The sequence below is a fragment of the Callionymus lyra genome, chromosome 12 (assembly GCF_982586985.1).
Source record: "Callionymus lyra chromosome 12, fCalLyr1.hap1.1, whole genome shotgun sequence".
Lineage (NCBI taxonomy): Eukaryota > Metazoa > Chordata > Actinopteri > Syngnathiformes > Callionymidae > Callionymus > Callionymus lyra.
In genome coordinates, this window is record NC_141829.1 from 14,890,580 (window position 1) to 14,917,053 (window position 26,474).

The window sequence follows — 26,474 nt, forward strand, 5'->3', positions numbered from 1 at the left end:
AATTTTTATTAGTATTATATATTTTTTTACTACTACATGTTAAGGGTGTCCTCCTTATATCGTTTTTTTCGTGTGTCTGGATTAGCTTCGTCAATTAAATAAAATGTAAGTATTTTCTAATGTCTCAACAGTTGTTCTTTTAACATGCAACTACATCGTTAACCGGCAGAGGTCAGTGTTGACTGCAGTTGTAGCTGTGAGGCGCCGGGACAGTGTTTAACTTATGAATCAAAATATACTGAAAACAAGCGTACAAGTACGCTATAAAAGTAAACAAACTACAATCGAATCAAAACACATTTATTTTTCATTGGTGAAAACAATGTTTATACAATGTTATCTCATGTGCTCCTATTCTTCCAACAACAACCTTACAAAACACACACAAAGGATATTCAAAGTATTTCTAATATAATAGCAAAAGATGAAAATGTTCTCAAGGAATTTCTTCAAAATAAAAACTTAATTCTCAGGTTAAAAGATGAAAAGAAAATAAGTCGTTTATATCCAGAATGAGATGATTGTTGCAGCAAGGAGAAGAAAAGTCCAAACACAACCTTTTTTTCAGACGAAAAATGCCCCAAAATCTAGGAAAAAATGCCCCAAATCAAAGTTCAGGTCCGGCAGGCCATTTAAATTGAAATGTTCTTAAAACTTCGAGAAGTTTATTTTCAATCGAAAAATTGATGCAAAATGAAAGTCTCTATAAATGGAAAGAACACAACGATATTTTGTGGAGGTTTTTTCTTTTTTTAATGAATGTCTACAACGAGAAAATAATCCAGCAAAATAACAGTTAGCCATGTTTCTCAAATTTGGAAAAATTAGATTTTCTGAAGTTTCATCCAAATCATCCCCAATATTTCATTCTTTCAATCAAAGAAGGAGTAAAAATCTTACAGAAAATCCAACAAAACCAAAGTTCAGGTCCCAGGAAAACCAAGTAACAACAAACAACTTCAAAGTCTCAAAAATATTGAAAAAATGCAATTTAAAATATATTGTGTAATATAGATAAATACACCAGACAAATAAATGTAATGCTATGAGCTTGTAGTTGTATAAATATCTGTGTAAAAATTTTGCAATTGCAACAAACGGAAAAACGATTAAAAAGTGATGGGATTTTTTTTACTAGGATTTTGACATCTTCCTTCCCCTTTTTCCAATTATAGTGTTTTTTATGTCTTCCCTTTTTCAGCTTAGGGTAATGTATTTTGTACATACAACGAAATTACACATTTTATACATGTTCGAAAATAAAACCCATTAATATATTATGCATTATTGGAGAGTTGTAAAAGAAAGAAAAGAAGGAAAGCACAAATTATTCTGATAAATAAATACATTCATTTTACATAGTAAAACATTATCCTAACAGAGGAAAGTCATATTGAACAAGATGCTAATACGCTGCCAATACACGGAAGAATAATACATGTAATAATGGTTAATATACGAAGATATTAAATATTTTATGTATCATGAATGTTGTCATAATTGTTTAACAGATTGTCTTCGTTTTTCAACAAAAAAAGTTTGTTTTTGGTATCATTAAACTTAGCATTAGCAACGTTAGCATGATTTGCTAGCTGGTTATCCATATGTAATGAACTTGATCCATTCTTCATTTTCGGTTTTTATTTTCAGTTTTCTAAATGAAGTTTCATCCTCTGGTTAGTCTTCGTCTCCACCGTCATCCACAGGAGGGAGAAAGTCAGACTTCTCTGCAGCGCCGTATATAATACTTCGAGCCGCCTGCAGGTGGCGCTGCTGCCTCTGGTGCACTGGAGAGTGTGTGACAGAAGAGTTATTAAAAGTATTACAAAATTGTAATTATATTTATATTTAAATTCAAGGTGATTTCAGCTTTAATCGCTTTTGCAAACGTTAACTTAAAATGTCTGTAAAAGATAATTCATAGATGAGAACTTTATAAACTGATTGAAAACAGTTTTAAAAACCTTTTTGTCTGATGGTGATCTTCTCCACCTCGGGGATGAGAAAACTGTACATCAACTCCGACACGATCTCCTCCGACTGAAGGTTGTTTCGACTTCAAAGAAACGTTTTTTAAGAAAATTGAGTTAATCGCGACTTAAATTCACGTTGAGCACAATCTTCTTCGTACCTTTCTTCTAAAGCGTAGGCGATCTCGTTGACCTCCTTGGCCATCCTGTGGATCTCCTCTCTCGCCTGCTGGTCCGCCGTCAACTCCACAGTGTCCAGGATGATGTCCTCCAGGTACAGATCCACAGTTTCCTGGTTCACCTTCACCACCTGGAGAAGAACGACGAGTTTGACAACGATGGCTTGTTTGTTTAAGAACTTGACTTACGTCTCTGAAGATCTGGTCCTCCTCCTTGCGCCGGTGCTCCTCCACCTGCCTCCTCCCGCTCTCCTCCGCCTCCCTGAGCAGACGGTCTCGCTCGGCCAGGAGCGCCAAGGCGTGGATCCTGCGCTCCTCCTGGAGCCGGATCAGCTCCTTGGACATGGTGTCCAACAAGTTCTCCAGCAAGTCGCCGATGACCTGGGCCTGCGACGCCTCCTCCAGGGAGATCTAGGAACGAGGAGACGTGTCACACACTCAGGCTCGAACAGAAAGGCGGTTCCTCACCTCGTGGTTGTTTTGATCCCTTTCAGTTTTGAGGTTCAATATGGTTTCTTTCTCCATCATCAGAAGGTCCTGCTCGTTCTGCTGGAGGGCGTGGACCGACCTCAGCTCTCTGATGAGCTCCAGGTTGTCCTCCTTGCCGTTGAGCATCTGTCGGGAATATACAGATGTTGTTGCCATTAGAAAATTAAATGATTCAATTTAAATGTTGAATCTTTTTTATTAAATTTTTTTTTTTTCAAGCATTGACTATTATTATATTATACTATTTAATGTGAAGCTTTTAAAATAAAATAATAAAATAAACCCAGAGTTATCAAACTGTTTGTGTAAAAAAATAATTTAGATTTTTTTATTCAAACAAGAAATGCAAATGTTATGTAAACAACAACATTTCAATAAAACAATGCAAAGTTTGAAGGTATTAATGTTACAATTCAAAGGTCATTACTATTTAATTACTTTTTTTTTTTTATTATATTTTATTGTATTATATTTATACGGATATAACTTTCTTATTTATTAATATTTTAAATAAATATTTGTTTTTATATCGAAACTAAATTAAATAGTCGAATAAAAAAAACAGATAATATTCAAAATGAAATAAAAATATATATATTATTATTTTTTAAAACATCGAGTTGAATATTCTAATTCCAATGATCAAAAAAGACATTTTCATTTAAAAAATATTCAGTATTGACCTGTTGACACTCTTGTATCAACATTTCTATATTTATATTGTATTGAAGTTTAAGAAAATTATAATTATACACAAAGACGGTTCATTTTTATAAATAATCGATTTTTTTTAAATTCAATTACTCAAAAAGAAAAAGTACATTTCAAAGAAATAAACGATTTAATTCAATGTTTAATCAAAATAAATGTGTCCTTTCAACATAGAAACTAGTTTAAATCAATTATAAAATATATTTTATTCTGATGGCACTGATCCACAGTAACTGCTCACCATGTACTGCATACTCCTTCCTCGCAGCAGCTTCTGCAGCAGAATGACAGCGAGCTCTTTATCCTCCTCGCCCTGAACCACAGATGAGAATCAGATGATTGCAGAACATAAATCAATCCAAACGCTTCAGACCTCCAGAGGCTCTTCCACCGTCGGAGTGACAGGACGAGTGATCGGCTTCTCTTTCTTGATGCGGAAGCCTAGAGGTTTCTTCATCCACCACAACTCTTCCCTCAGAGCCTGAAGAGACACAACATCGACAACAACATCAACACATGATATATCGTCGACACTGTTCTACACAAGAACCACCTTCAGTGACCTTTGACACGTTTACATTGTATTTGACACTAGATTCACACAATCACCTCAGAAACAAATACACATAACCTGAACACAGAAACACATACATACACATAACCAGAACACAGAAACACATACATACACACAACCCCAACAGATAAACACAACCCCAACACAGAAACAAATACACATAACCAGAACACAGAAACACACACACAACCCCAACACAGAAACACACACACAACCCCAACACATAAACCCATATACACACAAAACCCCAACACAGAAACACATAAACACACACTCAACCACAACACAGAAACACACATATACACACATCCCCAACACATACACCCATATACACACAAAACCCCAACACAGAAACACGTATACACACACAACCCGGACACAGAAACACATATACACACACAAGCCGGACACAGAAACACATATGCAACACAACCCAAAACATAAACACACACACAACCCCAACACAGAAACACATATACACACAACCTGAACACAGAAACACATACATACACACAACCCCAACACAGGAACACAGAAACAACCACAACACAGAAACACATATATACACACAACCCCAACACATAAACCCATATACACACAAAACCCTAACACAGAAACACATGAACACAACACCAACACATTTACACAGCACCAACAGTTGCACCCAACACAGAAACAGAAACTCACACACCGCACCAACACAGAAACAGAAACTCACACACCGCTCCAACACAGAAACAGAAACTCACACACCGCACCAACACAGAAACAGAAACTCACACACCGCTCCAACACAGAAACAGAAACTCACACACCGCTCCAACACACAAATGTATGCACATACACACACACCACCCCAACAAAGAAAACAGAAACTCACTAAAAACGAACCAAACACAGAAACACAATCACCCCAACTCACAAACAGTAGCACCACAAACTGCCTCACACAGAAACACACAAAGAAGTAGAAACACATACACTACACCACACCAACATAGAAACTGAAGCATGGACACAAAAACACACACACAGCCTATGAAACTCCAGCAGAGAAATAGACGAAAACTAAAGTAAGGGTAACACTAAAATAAGGGTTGCACTAAAGTAAGGGTCACACTAAAGTAAGGGTCACACTAAAATAAGGGTTGCACTAAATTAAGGGTCACACTAAAATAAGGGTCACACTAAAGTAAGGGTCACTCTAAAGTAAGGGTCACACTAAAGTAAGGGTCACACTCAAGTAAGGGTCACACTCAAGTAAGGGTCACACTAAAGTAAGGGTCAAACTCAAGTAAGGATCACACTAAAGTAAGGGTTGCATTCAAGTAAGGGTCACACTAAAGTAAGGGTCACACTCAAGTAAGGGTCACACTAAAGTAAGGGTCAAACTCAAGTAAGGGTCACACTCAAGTAAGGGTCAAACTCAAGTAAGGGTCACACTCAAGTAAGGGTCAAACTCAAGTAAGGGTCACACTCAAGTAAGGGTCACATTAAAGTAAGGGTCAAACTCAAGTAAGGATCACACTAAAGTAAGGGTCGCACTCAAGTAAGGGTCACACTAAAGTAAGGGTCAAACTCAAGTAAGGATCACACTAAAGTAAGGGTTGCATTCAAGTATGGGTCACACTAAAGTAAGGGTCACACTAAAATAAGGTTCACACTAAATTAAGGGTCACACTAAAGTAATGGTCACACTAAAATAAGGGTCACACTAAAGTAAGGGTCACACTAAAGTAAGGGTAACACTAAAGTAAGGGTCACACTAAGGTAAGGGTCACACTTAAGTAAGGGTCACACTAAAATAAGGGTCACACTAAAGTAAGGGTCACACTAAAGTAAGGGTCACACTAAAGTAAAGGTGTCATGTTCCAAGGGTTCATCTTCACCTTGTAGGTTCTTATAATCTCCAGCTCTTTAGGGGGCGGCCAGGGCTTCGGCTCCTCCACGACAACAACTCCTGGATCCACCTTTAAGACTGTGCGAGAGAAAAACAAATGAATAAAAGCTGCACAATTGTTACGAACTGATGAGTCTCAACACACACCTTCATAGATGTCCGAGTACGGGTCACATCTCTTGGTGAAGGGAATGTATTTGGGCAGAAACTCCTCGGGTAAGTCATCGACCACGTCCTGCCTGATCAGCTTCAGCTCCACGTTGTCCCTCCAGGACTCTAACTTCCTCAGGCCTGCAGGCCACAAGTAAGGTAAGGTAGAACTTTATTGATCCCTCAGCAGAGCGAGAAATAGAGTCTGAAGGACGGCGGTGAGGAGACTTACACCTGGAGTGGTCCTGTCCGATCCGATTCAACCGGATCTCGTTCTTCCTCACCAGTTCTGAAAACATCTCCTCCAGCATTTCCATCGTGAACTCATTTTCAGACTTGTTCCGGAGGTTCAGCAGGTCCCGGAGGACGTTGTAGCGAGCGTCCTGGAGCCTGGTCGAAAACAAATGTGTTTGTGGTATCCCTTGTGTTGTCTCTAGGTCAAGGTGAACAATAGGCTTCCATAAATACATATGCAGTGGTGGAGGTTGTTCACTTTGACCCAGAGACAACACAAGGGATACCACAAACACATTTGTTTTCAGGTATTCGGGTCACTTTGACCCTGAGATAACACAAGGGCTAATGAATCGTTTGTGCTTTTCCTTTAAGTCTTTCTATGGCATTTCAAATGAAAAACATTGAACTTCTTTATTGAAACATTGCTGTATTTTAAGCGTTGATATTTTTGAGGAAAATTTAATTCAATAATTTCTATATTAAAAGGTTGATTAAGTTTTTATTGAATAATTGAATTTCATTCAAAAAATTAAGTTAAAAAAATGTAATTATTCAAATATAAACTCTTATTAATTCAGTATATATACAAACTGTAGTCTTTAAACTTGAAAATTAAAATAAAACTTATTTCATTTTTATATTGAATTTAAAAGGCTACAAATTAAAAAATATTGAAATTTAGTCAAGGATTTGGGGAATTCTAATATCAAACTATATGTGTAAAAATAAAATGACTCATTATGAAAAAAATAAATAAAAAGTTTTTTTAAATCAGTTAAAAAATAAAAAAACGTTTAATATTAAAAATGAATACATTCGATTATTCAATACAAAAATACAGATATTATCTACATATTTAAAATTAAACTAAATTATTCAAAAATAATAAATAATTTAATTCTTAAAACACATCAATATTTCAATAAAAAAATAAAAAGTTTCAAAATCTGAAATGTTGAATTCAATTCAAACTTCAAAATAAAAAATTAATGTTCAGCAACTTATTTCATTTTAATATTGAATTTAAAAGGTTACAAAATGAAAAATGTGGAAATTTAGTCATGGATTTTTGGAATTATTATATCAAACTCTATGTGTTAAAATTAAATCACTCATTTTGAAAAAAAAGAGAAAGGAATCAAGTTTTCTATTTCAATTCAAAATAAAAAAGATAAACAACTTTCAATATTTAAATCAATACATTTGATAATCAATAAAAAATACATACATTATCAACATACAGTATATAAAATTAAACTAAATTATTTGAAAAGGAAAAAAATGATTCTTAAAGCACATCAATATTTCAATAAAAATGTTAAATTCATTATATTCTGATGTCACTGATACATTCCCCGACTAAAAAAACCCCACTTACGTACTTTTTAATTTCTCTCTCTCTAAACGCCCACTCGTTGGCCTCCATCCGTTCCATCATGCGCTTCCTTCGGTCCTGTTGACTCAGATCCTCCAGCGGTGGAAGTCTGGCCTCCCAGGCCCGTTTGGCTCGAGCTCGTTCGATCAGCTCCACCTCCTCGACCCGAGCAGGAAGACCTCGACCTGGAGACCAACAAGGTCAACTCAAGTACTACCGACCATTAGCCAAAAAAGGGAAGGAGCGGGTTTGGTACCCCAGGTCAGCACGGCCAGGGTGAGGAGTTCTGCAGGGGTCGCCCCGGCTTGGATGACGTACTGAGGACTGTATATGTCCGTCTGCGTCTCACAGTCCCTGAAGTCCGTCTGGATCCCCATGGTGGAGATGGAGGTTTGCTGGACTTCGACTTCAACGCTTGATGCCGTGTCCACTCTTTGGTAGAAAAATACTTCAAATAATCGTTAAAAAAAAATGGACGTCACTTACTTCTTCTCATCCGTGTGCAGCTTCCGAAATGTGGCACGAAAACTACAACAAAAAAAAAAGATGTTACTGTCAATCCAGACAGTTTTAAGAACATGGATCTTACCGCTTTGTACATTTCCAAGCCTGGTATTTAGGAATTGACCTTTGATAAGAAATAGAAATGTTACACACAGACGTCACAGGACATTCCTCGAGTGTTACCCGGCCAGCTGCTGCAGGGCGTGCCTCCGTTGCTCCGCCCTCCTCCGCCAGCGGTGGTCCGTGAAGCCCGGCACCGGGACCGCGGTGCTCGACTGGGTCATGTAGGCCGGGTTGTTGGCCACAGACACGAGCCTGGAAGTGACGTTCTGCCGGGACACGTGGATTTATTAATGTTGAAAACATTTTATATTCACCAAACTGTCTTTAACAAGTTGAAGCTCAGAATGGGGTCATGAACTACAATTCCCAGAATTCAATAACAAACGCTAAGGCTTCCTGTAGTCCAATCAGTCGGTGTCACTGATTGGTTTCACCTGGGAAGGCGACGTAAGCAGCCGTTCAGAAAAGAAAATCATCAGAGAAAAGACAAAGTTTAATCAGATTCACTCCGAAGACAACAATGGTTGGTGAAGTATTTTGTTCATTCTTAGCTCTATTTACTACTATTTAGTGTAGTAGTTGATATGTTTATGTTTCGCTGCTGTTGTTTTGACAAAACAACTACTGTATTTTCCAATAATTTCTTACATTTCCTTTGTTCTTATTGTATATTTTCTTGAAAACTAGCTAATTTTTTTTTTTAAATCTGGCCTTTTTTCCCCTGAAAAAAAATAAATAAATATATATATATATATATATATATATATTTTGTTGCACAACACATTGAGTTCCAGTTGTGAGCTGCATTAAATACCAAAATACATGATTAGATTTGTGATTAGAATAGAATAGAATGTCTTTATTTTCGAAGAACAACATTGTTGACCTGTGCAGTTAAACTAAAAAATACAATTCAAAGAAATTCAATTTAGATAAAATTAACTAAATTAATTTATACATTAATGAATTAATATAAATACATGCATAAACAATTATATATATATATATATATATATATATATATATATATATATATATATAAGTAAATAAAATAGGAACTTTGAAATGTATTAAAATCAAAATATCTTCTGTCGAAATGGGTGAAATGAAAAACCTCACATTGTGTGAACAAACTACAGGTTGTAAATACACACTTTTAAGGTTTGTTTGAGGCTGGATGGAAAATAATCTAACGGCTGTTGAAAGATGGACTGAAAAGTGAACAAAAAATTAAAAAAGCCAAAATACCATCAGTAAAAAAGTGGGATTAATTAGTTATATTGGTATAACTGTATTCAAATAACTTCAACACAAATTATTGGCTTCCTTGACTGTTTTAAAATGAATAAAAAGTAACGTTTTTTTGAAAGAAAATACTTTATAAATAAAGTATAAGTAAATGCCTTATTATGAGTTGACGAAATATAACAAGTAACGTTAGAAAAACTCTTGTCTACCATCTTGTTGTCCGTTGTTCGTAATCCAACAATAGAAACTTGATCGAATCCAAACCTTCAACTCCTGGATTTGTAGGCGTATTATTGAGAAATTGTCACTTCCTTTTTTTTAATGTTGTTTGGCTTTGAAGTATTTGTCACGCACACAAAACTATTGATAAGACAAAAGCAATCAAAGACGGATCAAACTAACGCGATCAAAGACTTTAAAACACAGGAAATAAAGAGACGAGTAACAAAAAGAAACGGTTACTTATTTTTCTGTCTCTTTGAGTTATCGACAGGCTGGTGACCTGCTCGGGACGTCCTCTGCCTCTCGCCCTGAGCAGCTGGGATGAAGACCAGACCCTGATCAGAGAAGTAGAAAGTGAATGGTTTAATGGTGAATGGAGTGACACACCAGGAGTATCACAAACAAACGAGTAAGTACCGTTTTTGTTGTTGTCAAAACCTTAAGATGAAAACACATCTTCAGGGAATTATTATTTCATGGTACAAATTGTAAATATATTCAAATTATATTTGTTTGTGTTCAACCAAACCACTTAAATGTTCCAAAAAAAGAAACAATACATGAAAAGCAGGTTCAACAAAATGACATAAAATCAATTTAGTTAAATGTCTTTAATAACAAGGATGAGGATCATTTCTTCAGGTCTTGGATTATTATACATTAAATATTGTCGAGAAAAAACACACAATCAACGCACAACAATGAGCGTTTAAAGATGGACGTTCCTTTGTTTTGTTTTTTTCTTTGCAAGACATCGAGAAAATAATTTTCTAACAATACATTTTTTTTAGCTTTTTTGGTGATTCATAACTAGAAATTTAGGATATAATTGAATTAATTTTTGTAACTTTCTTTTGTAAAATCATTCATGTTCATTGAACACAGATGGACCATGAATGACATTTTTCAGTTTGACTTTGGATCCTCCTGTGACTCCTGATCGTGTGTAGAGTTTTTAACGTCACACGACTCGAACACATCAGTGAAGTCCTCAGAATCCACCAAAGCCTCTCGAATGACGGCGCGAGCGGCCTGCAGGTGTCTGAGCTGCTTCTGATGCACTGATGACGAGAACGAGAGAGAGATGTTTGTCAATGTTTCTTAAAAAATAATCAGGATGAAGTCAAACCTTCACGTACCTTTCTGCCTCACTCTGATCTTCTCCACCTCTGGGATCAAGAAGCTGTAGACCAACTCTGACACGATCTCCTCGGGTTGATCATTTTTACGACTGAAGGAAAATAATCAATTTCTTTTCACAATTTATTATAAGAATCAGAAAACTTTAATACACACTGGAAATTGATGTGATGTCATTATAGAATTAAAAAAAAACATTAGACATTTAAAACTTGAACATTTCCAGAAAAAAAACCACTTAATCTTTATGTGTTAATAAATATTTATCCATTTGCTTTTCACTATGAATCAACTTTTACTGGTAATTTCCAGTTTTCAGCAAAAATAGACATTAAATCATATTCATTTTTGTATTAAATATACTGTGAATTACACATGTTCGTGTGTGGGAGTAATATTATGTTTTATTTCCAATGTGAGGAAAAATTAGTTTTAGTCTGGTGGAGGACATGAATCACTCACATGAGTCCCACTGCCTTGAATAGTTTTTACTTATTAAAAAAATGTCTCTATAAAATTTGCTGTGACTCAAAGTTGTGAAAGCCCAAAACTAGTTTTATGTGGCAACCAGATCGTTGGCTCTGAAATCAAAGAAGATCAATGTTCGTAATTTTTTCTATTCCCGATTCTGTATCGATATCCAATAGCACTGTATAGATATTTACCTGGAAAAGCGCTATATAAATAAATATTACTTACTTACTTACTTACCCTTAAAATATCATTTTATTTTAATTCAAAGTTATTTCATGGTATATATTTCACAATAGTTTGTGTATGAAAGACAATCATTTGATGTTTTATTTAACAAATAACACTCAAATGTTCACGGTATTCATTTGTGTGCTGCAATTAAACATCCGGCCACTAGTTGGCAACATTCGTCATTTCCTCCGTGACAAAGTAACAACAAAACCGGTGAAATGTCAGCAATGAGTGAAAAAGAAATTAAACACTAGAGTCCATCAGCTTTTAAAGCTGAGGTTTGGACTCATTTTGGCTTTAAAACAAAGTTTAAAGTTAAAATTAAACACTGACAGACACTGGATATTGCATGTTGCTCCAGGTTGTTTAAGATGTTAATTCACTTCATTGTTAATCTAAGTTTGCTTTTTTGTTAATATTTTGAGAAGCACTTTCCTACAAAACACCTTCACGTTTGATTAGGGAAAGTATTTGCTCATTTATTTGTTGTAAAAGCCAGACAAAGTGTTGTTTCTTTAAAATAAACTATATATCGTTCCTACAGTATCGCAATATATCGTATCTTCACACATGTATCGATGCTTGCGAATACACAGCCCTATTTGGTTTTATACTATATATATACATTTTTTTTCATCCCCGGAGTAAAAGAGCTAAAATATTTTTGGCCCTTTCTGGCCCCTGATTTAAGGTGTGAACTCTGAAGATTTACTTGATATTTTTAAAAGTAGGTTAAAAAGCATTTTAAAAATACAACATTCAAACCACACAACCTTTTAATTTTTAAGTTTAAATCTGTCAAATAAAAACACCTCAGCAAGTGTCGCTGCTAATTTCTAAAGAATTCTGAGGAGATTTTTTTATTGGAACTCGTTGAAGATTGATGGTTAAACTTCATTGACTAAAGGAGCTTTTATTAGAACACATTCATATTCACTTCGTAGAAAATGTCGACACCAGACTATCTTCTCAATGACTCATTCACTCATGGTGGTTGAGTCACTTCTGCCACTACAGACGGTATCAATATTCAACAGCAATATATTGATGGAAAAAACCCCAAAAGAAAACAAAATATAATATATATATATATATATATATATATATATATATACATACAGTCGTCCCGCGCTATATCGCGGTTCAAATCTCGCGGACCATCTGTTTTACAGCGTACAGTATGAACGCACATCGCGATTAGCTAACGGAGAACCGCATACATGTTCTGCGTCCTGATTGGCTAAGTGTTACCAGCCAGTGTTCCACCTTTTAATAAGGTGGTATTGTGAGTTGTGGATTTGGCGTTTTTTTTAAATTATTTTTTACAAGAAAGTGCGTGTTGGAATTATATTTCAGGCCGCTAGATGGCAGCAGTCATTACGTCCTCTTTGGCTTAAGGAACAATAAAATCCCGAGAGATCCCAGTAAGGACTGAGGACGAGAGTATACACAGCCCTGCTAGAGTTACATAAATTAAGTAACCCCAGTCAGTTTCCAGCAAAGAAACAATGAAAAAAATTCTACTGCTGCTTATGTTACCTCTCCTCCACGGCCAAGGCAATATCATTGACCTTCTTCGCCATCTCGTGCACTTCCTCTCTGGCCTGCTTGTCAGCCGCCTGATCCACCGCGTCCAAAATGACGTCCTCCAGATACACATCCACCGTCTCTTGATGCACCTGCACCACCTGACGAGTACCAACGTGTTGAGATTGACATCGGCACCCGAGGAAGAGGAGCTCTTACCCGTCTGAAGATCTCGTCGTCTTCTCTGCGCCTGGTCTCCTCGGCTTGTCTCCGCCCGCCCTCCTCGGCCTCGCGCATCAGCCGGTCTCGTTCGGCCAACAGTGCGAAGGCGTGGATCTTACGTTCTTCCTGAAGGTGGATCAGCTCTTTGGATAACGTGCTGAACACATTTTCGAGCTCTGCGGCCAAGATTGCGGCCTGAGACGCCTTCTGCTTCAGAACCTGGAAATAAAGATGGATTTAACACCCGACCTCGCTGTGAGGCGAGCGTGGGTCACCTGACGTCGACGCTCGTCTCTCTGAGTCTTCAGGGTCATCACTAGCTCTTTGTCAGCCCTCAGCAGATCCTCTTCATCTTTGTGCAAAGTGTGGACGGACCTCAGCTCTCTGATGAGGTCCTTGTTATTCTCTTTCCCAACAAACATCTGCATAAACACAAGATGATATCAGATCGGATGGAAATATTAATAAATCATTGACATGCCTTGTATTGAACACTTCTTCCTCGGAGTAGTTTCTGCAGAGTAATGATCGCCAGCTCTTTCTCCTCCTGAAAAAAAAGGGTCATAAGGAATAAGAACTCATATTTAGTTTTAGTTATATTGGTTATTTTACAAAATATATCAATCAATCTAGTGATGCTTAAGCCACATTTTTTACCATCATAGTTAGTTTACGGTTAATATTTCAATAAAGTTTGTACACAATAAAAGAATAACATTATTTATTAAAAATAATACGGATACACCAATATATTGCAATGTTTGTTTTTTTCATAATACAGTATCAATATTCAACAGCACTTTATGGATTTTCTTTTAATGATATACATGTACATTTTTCAATGTATTTCTGGTTTTCAAAACACATTTTATTATCATAGTTATATTTTGGTCCGTATATCAATGTGTGAGTGTAAAAATAATAAAACGACTGATTTTGTTTTACAATTGTCATGCAAATATTCAGTTTGTTTTTTTGTGTTGCAATTAAACTTCCAGTCTGTAGATGGCATCAAACATTAGGTCCTCTGCAGCTAAATTAACAAGAAAATGCTGCGGGATCACAGCTATGACTGAGGACAAGAGGATACAGTCGACTCAAGCAGCTTTTGGACATATTTTGGCAAGATGGTAGCAATCATTACATCCTCGGCTACTAAAGGAACAAAAAAATATTCAAAACCCTTTGAGAATAAGGGACAAGAGGATAAAATTAATTCCGGCAGCTTTTAAAGCGGATGTTTGGACATATTTTGGTTTCAAAACAAATGAAAGCAATTAAGACTTCATCAAGAGTCATGTGGTCTGTACATTTTGCAACACCAGAATCAAGTACTTTACAATACTACAAATATATTCTTTGTTTCTACAATATTGCAATAGATCGTATCGTCGCCCCTGCATCATGATGCTATCGTATTGCCAGGTTCTTGCCAATACTCACCTCTACCAAAAACTCTTTAATTACAAGAGCTTTGATACCATTCAGGACAACAAGCTTTTTTTGTTTTGATTCAGTTTTAAAATATTAACTTTTGGTCAGTATTTGCTAATTTGTGGAAAGATTTAGAAGTTTAGATGGAGAAGCCGTAGCCAGCTAATAGAGACTGGCGAGCCATTCTGTCTTTAGCTCCTTGGATCCAAACAAGAACAGGCTAAAACATCACAAACATAACATCAGAGCGAGATCTTCTGGTCACATGTGAGCGGGCGCCGACCTCGTGTGGAGCCTCCACCGTCGGGGTCATAGGACGAGGACCATTTCTTACTTTCTTGGCGGCAAGGCTCAAACATTGGGTCGCCTTCTCCGTCTTCCCCTCTCTCAGGCGCTGTGTGAACACACACACAGTAAAACACACATTTCTTGTCTCAATAATGTCATCTACCTTATATTTCTTTATCAGAGCCAGATCTTTGCTCTCTGGGGGTTCAGTCGAGGTTTTAATGTCAGAGGCTTTTTTCTTTTGCTTGTCAGCCGAAGATTGAAGTCTTGACTCGAGCTCCTGAAAACCTAAAATCACAAAAATAAGTATTTCCTACAGGATGAGAAATGATTTGTGTGAAACAAATAAAATGTATAGTAAGTCCGTCAGGCTCATCACTTCCTGACTCCTGATCCTACACTTACTTTTCTTCTTTTTTTTTTTAAAAACACTTAAGGCTTTTGTTTGTCTTCTATACTTCATCTACTAGAATCTCCACAACTAAAGGCATTTTTTTTTAATTTAAAAACAAACATCTTAAAGTATGTTTCAAGAGAATGAAAAAAAAAAATGGTTAAAAGGTCAAGATTAATGTTTGAAAGGATTATTGCCGAGATTGAATCATACGTTTTTGCAGATGAAGTGGAAAAACCTTATCTGTTCAGACTCTGTGGCTAAAAAAAACCCCGCAATGTGAGAAACATGCAAGATACTTATGACACGTTTGCCCTGCAAAACTTCTTTACGCAGTTTGTGACACACTCGGATGTGTTTAATTTTTTCAGTTGAAAGCGAAAGTTAAGACATGATTTTGGATCACACCTCCTACACCTCTGGGCCTTTAACCATTCCATTCCCAACAGCACACATCAGATGAAAGGTCACTAAAAAGATTTAAACTATATGCATGTTTCTTTTAGCGTAAAGTCACCGCAGTGCAAAATCAAAAGGTTATATAGCAGATAAAGGAGATGTTGACCTATTTTTGTAATACAAGATGCACTTGTCGATAAGCTGCAGGTGTCTACGTTGAGACATTAGTCAAAATGACTACGTTTTAATGATTAAACTACATTTTTAATTGTCTTTTTGTCTCTCACCAATAATTCCACAAACTATGGTCTTCCTTAGAACATCTCTTTATCTTCCTGCTAGAGCGCCTCCTATAGGCTATTAAAAGTGGCCAAATCATTGTATATACCATAGGGTTTAAAGTTTGACAAAAGTAAGTAAAGTAGCAGCTTATAGTCTGGACATTACATTAATAATAAATAAAAAAATACACTATGATTTCACTTATAAATCCTTATTGACATCATTATATAGTATTCATCACAGACTACAAAAATACAAATCCAATAGAATATCATAAAAGTGGCATGAGATGGTTCAATAGTTTAAATTTCCACGGTAAAATGTTGAAACGCTTAAACCAGCAAGTGTGATTTCATCTCTTCACACCTTCAACCGTTTCCAAAAACAGCTGCTGCTCCCCTTTGCTGTCGATTTTCAACTTTGCTCTCGGTGTGCGTCTCCGAGTGTATTCCTCCAGGGAGTCCTTCACGAGTCCGCCTCTCAGTAGCTTCCCCTCCACGTTCTTCCGCTGACTTTCCAGTTTTCTCAGAGCTACACAAAACCACACCATCAAACTACAAATAATTCTGGGGATTATACCTGGCAAAATATGCAAGTGAAAACTTGGATGTTCTTACACCTCATGTAGTCGCTGTTCATCTTGGTTGACTTCACCTCTCTGTCTTTCTGCAGCTCTTCTTGAATCTTCTTCAGTCTTTCACTGGTGGCTTCATTCTGGGCCTTGTTTCTCTGCTCCAGCAGATCTTTCAGTACAGCAAGACGATCGTCCTGCAACCTGGGAATCATTGATGGGTTGATAAGTACAGACGTTGACGCGTCGAACTGTGTTTATAAGGAAGCACGGATGCGTCCGCTAACAGGATCGCGGATCATTTGGGTTTAGAATTATGGAGCTGCCTCCCAAGAAATATACGACCATTTTGATCTTGGATTCTTGTCATAAAATCCGTGTCAGTTGAGCCTGTTAACTGAGTTTCCTGTAATGATTTTTAATGTCCAGCAGGTGTCAGTATTGAGTGACACAGTATCAAAACAGTGTTGCCATGTGTTGAAATGCCTCATGGACCCATCAGCTGAATGAGATTGTCGTTTTTCTTTTTCTCTAATTCTAATTGAACTCATTTAAATCAGACATCATCTATGGAGAGCGAACACTCACTTCTGTATCTCCTCCTCCCTGTAGGCCCACTCTTCAGCCTCCATCTGCTCCATCATCCGCCTCCTTTTGTCCAATTGACTCAGATCTTCCAACGGAGGCAGCGTGGCCTCCCAAATACGCTTCTCACGAGCCCGTTCGATTTTCTCTACCTCTGCCAGGCCCGCAGGAAGACCCCTGCCTGAGGAGACCAGAAAAGAAACTGAGTGAATAATGAAAAAAAATCACATAACCAGTCAAAAAAAAAGTTAGATCTTGTACCCCACGTCAAAACCGCCAAGGAGAGGAGCTCTGCTGGAGTCGTGCCAGGTTTTACTACGTACTTTGGGCTGTAAGGGTCTGTCTGAGTTTCACTTTCTCTGTAGTCTGTCTGAACACCCACGGTTCGGTGGGTGAGTCCGTGCTCAGCATATTTTCCAGATGTAACGTCATGGTCGTTTCTGCGTCAACAAAAATTATACTTGCTGACTTCTTTCAAAGATGAAAACATTTGCTCAGCGGATGAATCATCACACTTTTTTTTTTTTTTTTTACATACGTTGGAAAAGACGAACTGAAGTCTGGCCAAGTGTGCTGAACCAGCGGAACCAGTGGGCTAGAAGAAACCATGTTACAGTTTGTCTGCCGGTTGTTGATCACACAGGAAGTGGTTTGGAAACGATCAAATCATATTTACCGATTAAAGAATTTCCAGCGGTCGGCGCCGGTCACATGGCACTCGGGCGATTTTGGAGATGCACTGTAGAGATGAGTCATTCTCAAGTACAGGTTAATGACGGAAAAAGAACAAAATGTACTTGCTTTACCCGGTTAAGTGCTGCAGTATGTGCCGGCGGCGATCGGTGAATCCTCGCCAGCGTCGCTCGACAAAAGCGGGAACTGGGTCCACGGGGTTTAGCTGGACCACATGACTCGGGTGGTGGGGCAGACAGCTGAACATGGACTCGAAAACTGGGACTTTCTTCTACATGTGTGCAAAAATGAAAAAGTGTCAGAGTGAAAATAAAGGAAAATGACATTACTGTACATAATGGATTCACTTTTAGGCATTTAATAGCATTAGTTACCAGATTTATGATTTAAAAATAACTTTTTAAACTAAGAATACTAACTATTTTTAATTAAATTAAGTCATTAAAAGCCTCACAAGTCTTTCTTTTGATGCATATGCCCTGAGGTTGGCTCTGACGTGGTCCACTTGTGATGAAAGGGTGTAAACAGGATCTAGAAACACAACATCACAAAGTTAGCTTAGCGGCTATGCTAACTTAGCATTAGCTCCTTCACCAACGTACCGTACAGGTGGTCATACACGCGCACCTGTCCGCCCACTTTGACGTCCCTCTTCATCGCAACAGCACTGCGGAGACGCTCGTTTATTTGCAAAAAAAATAAAACTAAAATTAAACCGAAATAATTCGCGTTATTTATTGAACTGTCCGGGTGAGCTCGGAAAGTGGTTAAGCGTAACCATGGTAACGACAAACCAGAGCCCAGTGGGAAGGAGATAATTATTTATTTAAGGCAATATTTTAAGTATATATTTCATCCCTTTTTATTTAAGTCCTCTGTAATATCGTATAAACAAAATGTTTGTTGTTTTTAAAATGCGTAATTGTTAACGGAATTATAAATACTACTCCCATGATGCTTTTCTCTACGACGGCATAACGAGATTTTATAATATCCGTATTTTACACTAACAGGAAAAAAAACAACAACGTGTAAATATTATTGGAATATTGTCTGAATTTTTTAATAATAAAATCTTATTTTTACACGTTTTATTTATATTGTTACACACTTATTGGATGGTGAAAACTGCTATAATAAATACATTTAAAAATGCCTTTAATAATAAAACACATTTGCATGACTTTATCTTCGTATACTCTGGTAAATCAAAAATAATAAAACAGAAACAGGCGTTGTATAGACTGAGTGTAAAATCTATGTTTCAATTTTTAATTATCTTAAGCGTAGATATATGAAATTAACACTTAAGTCATTCACTTGTTTTGTATCATTTTTTATTAGACTCCTGTTTTTAATCAAGATTTCTTTTTTTTAAGAAACATAAGAACATCTCTATGTGGGTTTTTAGGACCTTGTGTGAAATATTGACGTTAAACGACTAAAAAGCGGTGAAAATGATGTAGACAGGAAGTGAAAATTATCTTAAGGAAACACACGCACACAGTTTAAAATGTGTGTTTTGTCACACATTTCTTTCCTGGTTTGTGGCTTCATTGTTGCCATCACTAAAAAAAAAAAAAAGTCACTGTCAGCCGAGTCTGTGTATATTTCTGAAGTGAAGTGACTAAAATTAGAATGTGGGACATAAAAGAGGAATACGAAAACTGCTGATCCACTTCTGTAATTTTAGTGTTTAACAAGGTGTCAAATAATTTTAAGAAAACTCGTCTTAAGATTCTTCTCAATGTGTGTCATTCTGTGAAAAACCAAGGTCACATCATTTGACCTCACGCATCAATCAAAAGCCTTTTATGATTAAACGAGAAAGGAAGCTCGGTTGGTTTGGTTTGTTAGAAAAAAGGTTTGGTTGGAAAGGAAGGAAGGAGGAGTGTTTTTAAACGTCACACACACTCGCGTGGGTTTCAATATCACCCGTCTTAACTTTATTTGACTTCTGTTGAAGATGTCGACACGGTTGATGGTAGATTTCTTAGCTCTCTGCGCCTAAGATGATGAAGAATTTTTGGATTTTTTCACTATTGCTTAAAGCTTGGCTTCTGAAAGGTATGAGTTTGAATTATTTGTCATTTAAAAGACATGTTAAATAATGTAATTCTTTTACTCGTAGTTAGGTTTGCTTTAATAAGTAAGTAAGTAATTTTTATTTATACAGCGCTTTTCCAGACCAGGGTCACAAAGCGCTTAAACAATCAAAACAATACTCAATAAAGTATATATTTTAAAGATCTAGATAAAACTGATAACACAACAGGAGTTCCAGAAAATCAAGTAAAAGCCTGAACAAATAGAAACGTCTTAAGATGTTTCTTAAAGGAGTCAGGAATAAGGATCTGAAGAAAAAATTTGAGAGTATTCCAGGAAAACAATCCACCAAAAGAGGGCCGAAATTCTTACTTGGTATGGTCTAAAAATCAATTAAATTTAATCAAAATAGGTTGGATTTGAATTTCAAACTGGAAATTAAACCAACTTTTTTTTAAGGTTTTTGCTTCCACTCTTTCAACTGAATCTGATGCCGGGTCATTACTCTCTTTTGATACCAACTTTTTATTATTTTAAACCTACAAAACTATTGCTTTTTCACCAAAAAAACTCAAGTTAACTTTGTTTCTGTTTCTTTTCAGCGCAATCCTTATCATTCTCTCTCGGAAGTCACGTCAATCTTACATGTGGATATTTTCCAAAGCCTCTCTTTCATGTCATCTGGAATGTTAGAACTCAAAATAACGAATGTCGGTTGACGTTTAGAGACGACGTGGAAAACAACTCCTGCAGAGATGGATTGCTCATCACAGTGGAGAACAACAGTTCGTTCCTGCACATACCAAACTTCTCCAAGAGGGATGTCGGGAACTACAGCGGCGAGTCGGTCTACAGTGCAGATCGCCAGACTTGTGACTTCTCGCTGAGCGTAACAAGTAAGAATTCAATTTTAACACATTCATTTAGACATTATTTACTATTGCATTTATTTTCCAGAATGTTTTTTTATCCACCAGCCGTCAAGCATAAAATCGAAAACTACTTTTTATTACTCTGCAACCTTTAATAGATTATATTATGTTTGAGATACTGTCACGACCATCTATTTGAATTGATAATAAATGAAAACAATTAATTTAACAATTACCATTTAACGCCTTTGTTTTATAGGGATGCAATGATCACAACAAGAAAAAAAAAAGGCAAAGAAAAATACTTAATGTAAATTTAAATAAAGGATTATTATTATTATTGACAGTTTTACATTAGTGACCTTGGGGAAAAAACAGATGCAATACTGTACAAAACAAGGGAAAACACCAACAAGCAAACGAAAACAATTTCCCCCTAAAAAAAACTTCTCTTCTTCCTATCGACTGACCATTATTACAGTGAATAACTTTAAGAAAAGTACAGTTTTAAGAATGATGCTAAATCTTGCTTTAGTTTAATTACACATTAACTTTTATCATATAGCCTGTATAAGTATTTTGTATTTCAGTGTTTGTTTTCCTTGTTCTCAGCCATTTTATAAAACGAACTGAAATCTGACTTAATAAAAGTAATATTTATTTGATTTCCTCCACGTCTGTTCAGCTCCTCCCAAGCTCTCCTCGTGGCTGGAGTGGATCGATGGTCAACTGGTGGCCGTTTGCCTCGCAGAAGGTGGTAACCCCGCCGCCAACATCAGTTGGCGACACGCGGGGAACCTAACTGCGGAGGAAAAGCACTTCCCTATCTCGGCTCAGGCCTACTCGACAGAAAGTCGTCTGACCCTCCCTGAACGCTATCGTCTTGATAAAAACACTTCCATCCCGGTCTGCGTCGTCAGCCATCTTGCCTGGACGGCGGCAAAGAGTTTGTCGCCAGGACATCCAGGTGAGAATTTTTTTTTTTTTTCTGTTTATGAAATGCGGCTTTTGACAGTTTTTTTTCTAATTATTTGAAAACGGGGAAATTTATAAGAGAGGGAAATCACATTTATCTTCTGATAATCATCTGAGGCATGTCTGAAGCAGTGGTTGCTAACCGGACGTCAGACATTTGTTACACTGATCAAAAAAGAAAAAAGATGACGTTGAAAATGAGTAAAACACTCTGGAAACAAAACTCCTGTTTTCATTCCATTAAAAAAAAGCAAACAAACACAAACATTATCCACACATTGGCACAAAGCGAGGAGACACACACATACAGGACACCATCGTCAGCATACGATCAAACATACATTGATACACAAACATGTTGTAATCTTGCCGATTCAGCGTTATGGTGAGAGGTTTTTTTCATGCATTTAATTTGAATTTGAAGTTTTTTAGCACATCAAGCTACACAGGGTTCGATCGTATGTCTTTCAATTTTCACCACATATGTCAAATGAGTCTAAATGTCTATTTCATGGATGTATAAAAAGATTTGTTTCATTCATTTCTTCACGCAGGACTTCCTTTTTACCAGGTGTGCATCATCCATGTCGCCATGGTCATAGTTCTTGTGGCTGGGGTTTCCCTGCTGCTTTACAAATACAGAAACTACCTCCTTTCCAGGTAATTAATAAAACCACTGAACGCAAACAGATTCTAAGTTAGTTGATTTTTTTTTTTTCTTCTACTAACCTCAGCTGTCGTCGACACATCGATCCTGCCCTGACCAAGTCAGCACAGGTAACCTCAACCGCTGTTTTTCCTCTCCTCTTTGACCTTTAAATCCTCTTCTTGTTAATAACTCTGTGGCTGTACACAGGATGTGGAAGAAGTGGAGCCGTATGCCAGTTACACTCAGCGTGTCAACTCCATCTACAACTCTTGACGGCCGTTCTTCTGGTGACACAAATGCAAGAAGATAAGAAGAAATATCGTCGCGTTTCAAATGTTAATATGTACAATGTAAATAATACAGGACTTTATTAATGTGAAGATTTAAATAAATTATATATTCACAATTGCTGGTCATGCTTTATTTTTTACTTTGGATTCCTGTGTTCAACTGGTTTCTGTGTCTCGAGTTTTATTTATTACATGTTCGACCACTCTTGTGAGATAATACCTACAATCTACAATCTCCTGGACAATTAAATGGACTATACCCTGTTGTATTGTCGTCCACTCTTGTATTCCCATCTTTGAAATTTTAGTTCAATAATGTTTTACTTACTGAGACATTTTTCTTGTAACATATAAGTAAGAACATCATATAATTTATAATATTAAAATACAAAGTTTCTGGCTCTCCAGCATTTCTTAGGTTAAGCCCATGGTTTCCTCACTGCTCTCAATACTCACTATCATGTGGAAATATTTTTTGACAGATTACTAGCGATTCTATTTTACATATATTCAGACCCGGCTGCAGAAAAACATTTAAGGGGGGGCATTACATTTTTTTCAGGGGGGCAAACTTTTCAACCTAAAAACGTATTGGCTTCAGGCTGAACAATGGCTCTGGGTCGACTCGCAAAGTACAGAGAAATAATTAAATAACTAAAAGGTGACGGTTGATCCCAAAGTTAAAAAAAAAACTTACAACCAAGAACAAAGTTTAGTGTTGTGTCCATTTATTAAACTAAAGCACAACAGCTTCACTTCTACTAAAAACATAGGCACTGAAGTCAACCTGAACACTGGATTGAACAATCGAATACGTTTTAATCTCATTGAACAAAATCATGTTAGGTGTGATGTGTTTGATACTTGATGAAGCCCAGTTGCTGAAAAATATATATATTTTTAAAGGGCACCAAATGACCAGAGCCTTGTTTTTAAAAGGTATATGCCCGCCCATGCCGCCGGGTCTGCATATATTTCAAGTTCAAGTTCTTTTTATTGTCAAATATGCATGAATTATGTCTTTTCACGTTTCCTTTAATGCCCCTTTTTTGTCCCTAAAAATGAAAAATAAAAACTTTTCCTTCGACCCTTCTTTCTTTAGGTTTAAAAGCACCTTACGACAAAAACAGAATTCTCTGTGTTATATTTTTCAAAAGCTTATTATGATGCAAAAAGACATGCACACATAAATCCAAACTAATTAAAAAATATGTGCTAAATTCATTGTGATCAGTGGCCATATATTATATTTAATTTCAAGGAAAATTAAAAAAGGAAAACCTAGGAGGGGAATACATTGAACAAATATAATGGAATGATTAAATTTCCAATTAAATGTATAATTCAAATGGTTTCAGTTCATTTAAAACACGCTGCTAACAAATGTCCACAAGATGGCAGCAGAGTCTTATCCCATAGTCAGAGTGCAAATCTCAATAAAATCCAAAATTACCAAAAAAGGAGAAACGTTTCAGAAGCCAGACACACGAACAACTCAAACAAATGAACAAAGACAATTAACAATATAAAACTCACAAAAACCCAGTTACTTAAAGTTCTGACAGAAAAAGAGCCGGGAAATAAAAAATTCAATCAATGAACGCATGTTGGAAGTCAGTCATACCAGACGGAACTGTAAAACGAGCTGACGCTGGACTATGGAAAGTCATGCGTGTATGAAGGGTTGAATGATTGGCAGAATGCCGGCAGCCGTGCGTCTTTAGGAGGTCCGCTGACACACCGCCTGGGACCGCCCTCCCACAACTGCCAACAACACAAGGGAAACCGATGGACAATACAGGAAATAACGAAAATGTCACCAGAAGGAATTGTCGATAATGCGTGGTGAAACAAAAAAACAAAAGTCAATACCATGATCATATTTTCAATGATCATTTAACAGATAAATAAAACATCAATAGAACTACAAACATAATTTGTCTACAGAGAAAATAAATCCATATTTAAATCGGCATAAAAATATTTTTTCTCAGGAAATAATGTGAGAATGAGAAGACCAAAGAGGGCAACAATCAAGCTCATGTCTACTTTCAAAAATGTGACATTGTCCATGTTTCTTTTCTCTCAGAGGAAGTGAAGAGCCCGAATGAGCTGAGCTTCCTAAGACATTAACACATAGTCATCATCCCTAGATTCGGATTCAATCGCTCCCGGGACCAAAACCGTGGTGTATTCACAGCTTTCTTCTGAGGAAGCTTTGGGTCTCCTGCGGTGCGGGTTGTACTGGCTGTGATCGATGGTGACGTAATTCAGGTCCGGACTGGACTGCAACTGAGAAAGTAACAAAAACATTTAGAATATTAATTGAAGTGTTTATTGAAGAGATCAATTGTTTAGGTTTACTCTATGTACTCCAGTGTACTTCTAAAAAAAAGCCTTATTCATGAAGGGAAAACATTTGAGTGACCATCGTGCCTACCTGCTTATCATTGTCCACAGAATCTCCTGCAAATAAACGAAACGACAACAAAAATGAAAGAAACAAGTTTCAGATGAGAATTCAATTTGCAGGTCACCTTTGACTTTTGTTTTCTTCAACCTGTAGATACACAAATGAACACATTGAGTGCTCAAAATGATCACAACTATACAGATTGTTGTTCTAAACATTTCCACATAAAATGTACTTAAATATCGTTATTTTTCGGTCGTTATTCTTCTAAATATATGAAACTTAACTTGTACGAGTATAACGTATGAAGAGAATCAGTATATTTGCAATAAATAAATATAATTTCAGTCTTTTTTGAACATATCTCTTTGTATGACACATTCACAGTCACAAAGATACTTTTAAAGGCTTTTAGATGACTCAACATGATGGTGAAATGATTCTTTTGAGTTTTACTTTTTATATTTAATTTTTACTTCCTGTTAGATTTCCTTTGCACGCCAGCAAATGAAACCACAAGTGGAAGCACTAGACATATGTGCAAACCACACGCATGTGTGCGCTGCTAAGAAATGGAGAGAAAATGTAAAAATTAATATATTAAACCCCAAAAAATATATTGTTTTCAAAAATAACTTAAAAAGTCTAAACAATGAAGCAACAGAGATAAGACATATAAGAGAAAAAGTTATTATATCCAACTTTCCTTTAATATTGTACTTGTTTTAACGTGTTATAAAAGTTAGACTCATAAAATAGCTTGTTTTTAAAAATAAATAAACATTAAGTAGTAAGTATTAAAACAGTTTCTTACCTCGATTTGCAATTTCCCATTCTGTGTTATAACTCCTGCAACGGAAGTTGCCTCAGATCAACACAAAAGATTTTTACAAGCTCTGCTCTGGTGTTTCTGCACGCGAATGCAAGACAGACTTGGTTTCTCTAAACCCAACCTTGTTGAGGGATGTTTCGAAACCTCTCGCATTGAATTCTCTCGCTCATCCAATCATTGACTGTTTTGCACCGGATATTAAAATAAATACGTAGAAGTTCATTTCATGTAATAGTTTAATATAAATATTTGTTAAATAAAAGTTGTGCAAGTTGTAAATGTAGTGGATAATAAAACGATGAGTGAGCAAAGAAGATCAGTAGTTTATAGTAGTGACATTAATGAATTAAATACTTGTTTAAATTCACAAATTTATTTTTAATTCTTTAAAAAAAACATTATGACTAGATCATTTGAGAAGTTGGGGCAGTACTATTTTCTTAAAAACATATGATTTCAATCCCTTATTAACAAAATTTACGGGAAAAAAGGAGAAAGAAAAGTTCTATAACTCAGGTACTTTAGCTGGAAAATT

At 36.4% G+C, this 26,474-nt stretch overlaps 4 protein-coding genes across 5 annotated transcripts; 1 reads left to right on the forward strand and 3 right to left on the reverse strand.

The window, feature by feature from the left end:
- Window positions 1-618: 618 nt before the first annotated feature.
- Window positions 619-9,673, reverse strand: LOC148068402 (cilia- and flagella-associated protein 91-like). Its single transcript, XM_087803976.1, has 16 exons — window positions 9,610-9,673; window positions 8,273-8,418; window positions 8,175-8,213; window positions 8,072-8,113; window positions 7,842-8,017; window positions 7,593-7,770; window positions 6,206-6,363; window positions 5,971-6,114; window positions 5,813-5,901; window positions 3,723-3,830; window positions 3,591-3,662; window positions 2,618-2,764; window positions 2,339-2,560; window positions 2,132-2,280; window positions 1,965-2,056; window positions 619-1,787 (listed from the first exon to the last, which is right to left on the reverse strand). Exons 1-16 carry the CDS (start codon window positions 9,610-9,612, stop codon window positions 1,678-1,680), a joined length of 1,875 nt encoding a protein of 624 aa, XP_087660102.1. The 5' UTR covers window positions 9,613-9,673; the 3' UTR covers window positions 619-1,677.
- Window positions 9,674-10,214: 541 nt separating this feature from the next.
- Window positions 10,215-18,667, reverse strand: cfap91 (cilia and flagella associated protein 91). Its single transcript, XM_087803975.1, has 17 exons — window positions 18,465-18,667; window positions 18,317-18,393; window positions 17,976-18,133; window positions 17,846-17,908; window positions 17,708-17,764; window positions 17,431-17,609; window positions 17,173-17,350; window positions 16,631-16,788; window positions 16,380-16,544; window positions 15,102-15,226; window positions 14,934-15,044; window positions 13,698-13,763; window positions 13,492-13,638; window positions 13,214-13,435; window positions 13,007-13,155; window positions 10,762-10,853; window positions 10,215-10,683 (listed from the first exon to the last, which is right to left on the reverse strand). Exons 1-17 carry the CDS (start codon window positions 18,517-18,519, stop codon window positions 10,529-10,531), a joined length of 2,157 nt encoding a protein of 718 aa, XP_087660101.1. The 5' UTR covers window positions 18,520-18,667; the 3' UTR covers window positions 10,215-10,528.
- A 764-nt stretch (window positions 18,668-19,431) lies between these two features.
- On the forward strand, window positions 19,432-22,743 carry LOC148068404 (cell surface glycoprotein CD200 receptor 1-like). 2 transcript variants are annotated; one of them, XM_087804599.1, is made up of 6 exons: window positions 19,433-19,929; window positions 20,511-20,804; window positions 21,466-21,747; window positions 22,310-22,415; window positions 22,490-22,532; window positions 22,612-22,743. In XM_087804599.1, the coding sequence occupies exons 1-6, from the start codon at window positions 19,875-19,877 to the stop codon at window positions 22,675-22,677; spliced, it is 846 nt and encodes a 281-aa protein (XP_087660725.1). In that variant the 5' UTR covers window positions 19,433-19,874; the 3' UTR covers window positions 22,678-22,743. The 2 variants fall into 2 exon arrangements, with proteins under 2 accessions (XP_087660726.1, XP_087660725.1); XM_087804600.1 differs by having other exon boundaries at window positions 19,432-19,929; window positions 22,327-22,415; window positions 22,490-22,683.
- Window positions 22,744-23,918: 1,175 nt separating this feature from the next.
- LOC148068405 (uncharacterized) lies at window positions 23,919-26,027 on the reverse strand. Its single transcript, XM_087804601.1, has 4 exons — window positions 25,922-26,027; window positions 25,232-25,254; window positions 25,135-25,160; window positions 23,919-24,986 (listed from the first exon to the last, which is right to left on the reverse strand). The coding sequence occupies exons 1-4, from the start codon at window positions 25,939-25,941 to the stop codon at window positions 24,816-24,818; spliced, it is 240 nt and encodes a 79-aa protein (XP_087660727.1). The 5' UTR covers window positions 25,942-26,027; the 3' UTR covers window positions 23,919-24,815.
- Window positions 26,028-26,474: the final 447 nt, after the last annotated feature.

Bases quoted from the DNA above. Each gene is read 5' to 3' on its own strand.
- LOC148068402 (XM_087803976.1), bottom strand. The intron at 8,114-8,174 runs GTAAGATCCATG...TTTTTGTTGTAG, and splicing joins GCTTGGAAATGTACAAAGCG to TTTTCGTGCCACATTTCGGA. The intron at 5,902-5,970 runs GTGTGTGTTGAG...TCTCTCGCACAG, and splicing joins GTACTCGGACATCTATGAAG to TCTTAAAGGTGGATCCAGGA.
- cfap91 (XM_087803975.1), bottom strand. From the start codon at position 18,519: ATGAAGAGGGACGTCAAAGTGGGCGGACAGGTGCGCGTGTATGACCAC. The intron at 18,134-18,316 runs GTGAGGCTTTTA...GCACACATGTAG, and splicing joins ATGCATCAAAAGAAAGACTT to AAGAAAGTCCCAGTTTTCGA. The intron at 10,854-13,006 runs GTAACATAAGCA...ATTTTCCTTCAG, and splicing joins GCCTTGGCCGTGGAGGAGAG to TCGTAAAAATGATCAACCCG.
- LOC148068404 (XM_087804599.1), top strand. From the start codon at position 19,875: ATGATGAAGAATTTTTGGATTTTTTCACTATTGCTTAAAGCTTGGCTT. The intron at 19,930-20,510 runs GTATGAGTTTGA...GTTTCTTTTCAG, and splicing joins TAAAGCTTGGCTTCTGAAAG to CGCAATCCTTATCATTCTCT. The intron at 22,416-22,489 runs GTAATTAATAAA...TACTAACCTCAG, and splicing joins AGAAACTACCTCCTTTCCAG to CTGTCGTCGACACATCGATC.
- LOC148068405 (XM_087804601.1), bottom strand. From the start codon at position 25,941: ATGGGAAATTGCAAATCGAG. The intron at 25,161-25,231 runs GTGACCTGCAAA...GTTTATTTGCAG, and splicing joins GAAGAAAACAAAAGTCAAAG to GAGATTCTGTGGACAATGAT. The intron at 24,987-25,134 runs GTAGGCACGATG...TTACTTTCTCAG, and splicing joins CTGTGGACAATGATAAGCAG to TTGCAGTCCAGTCCGGACCT.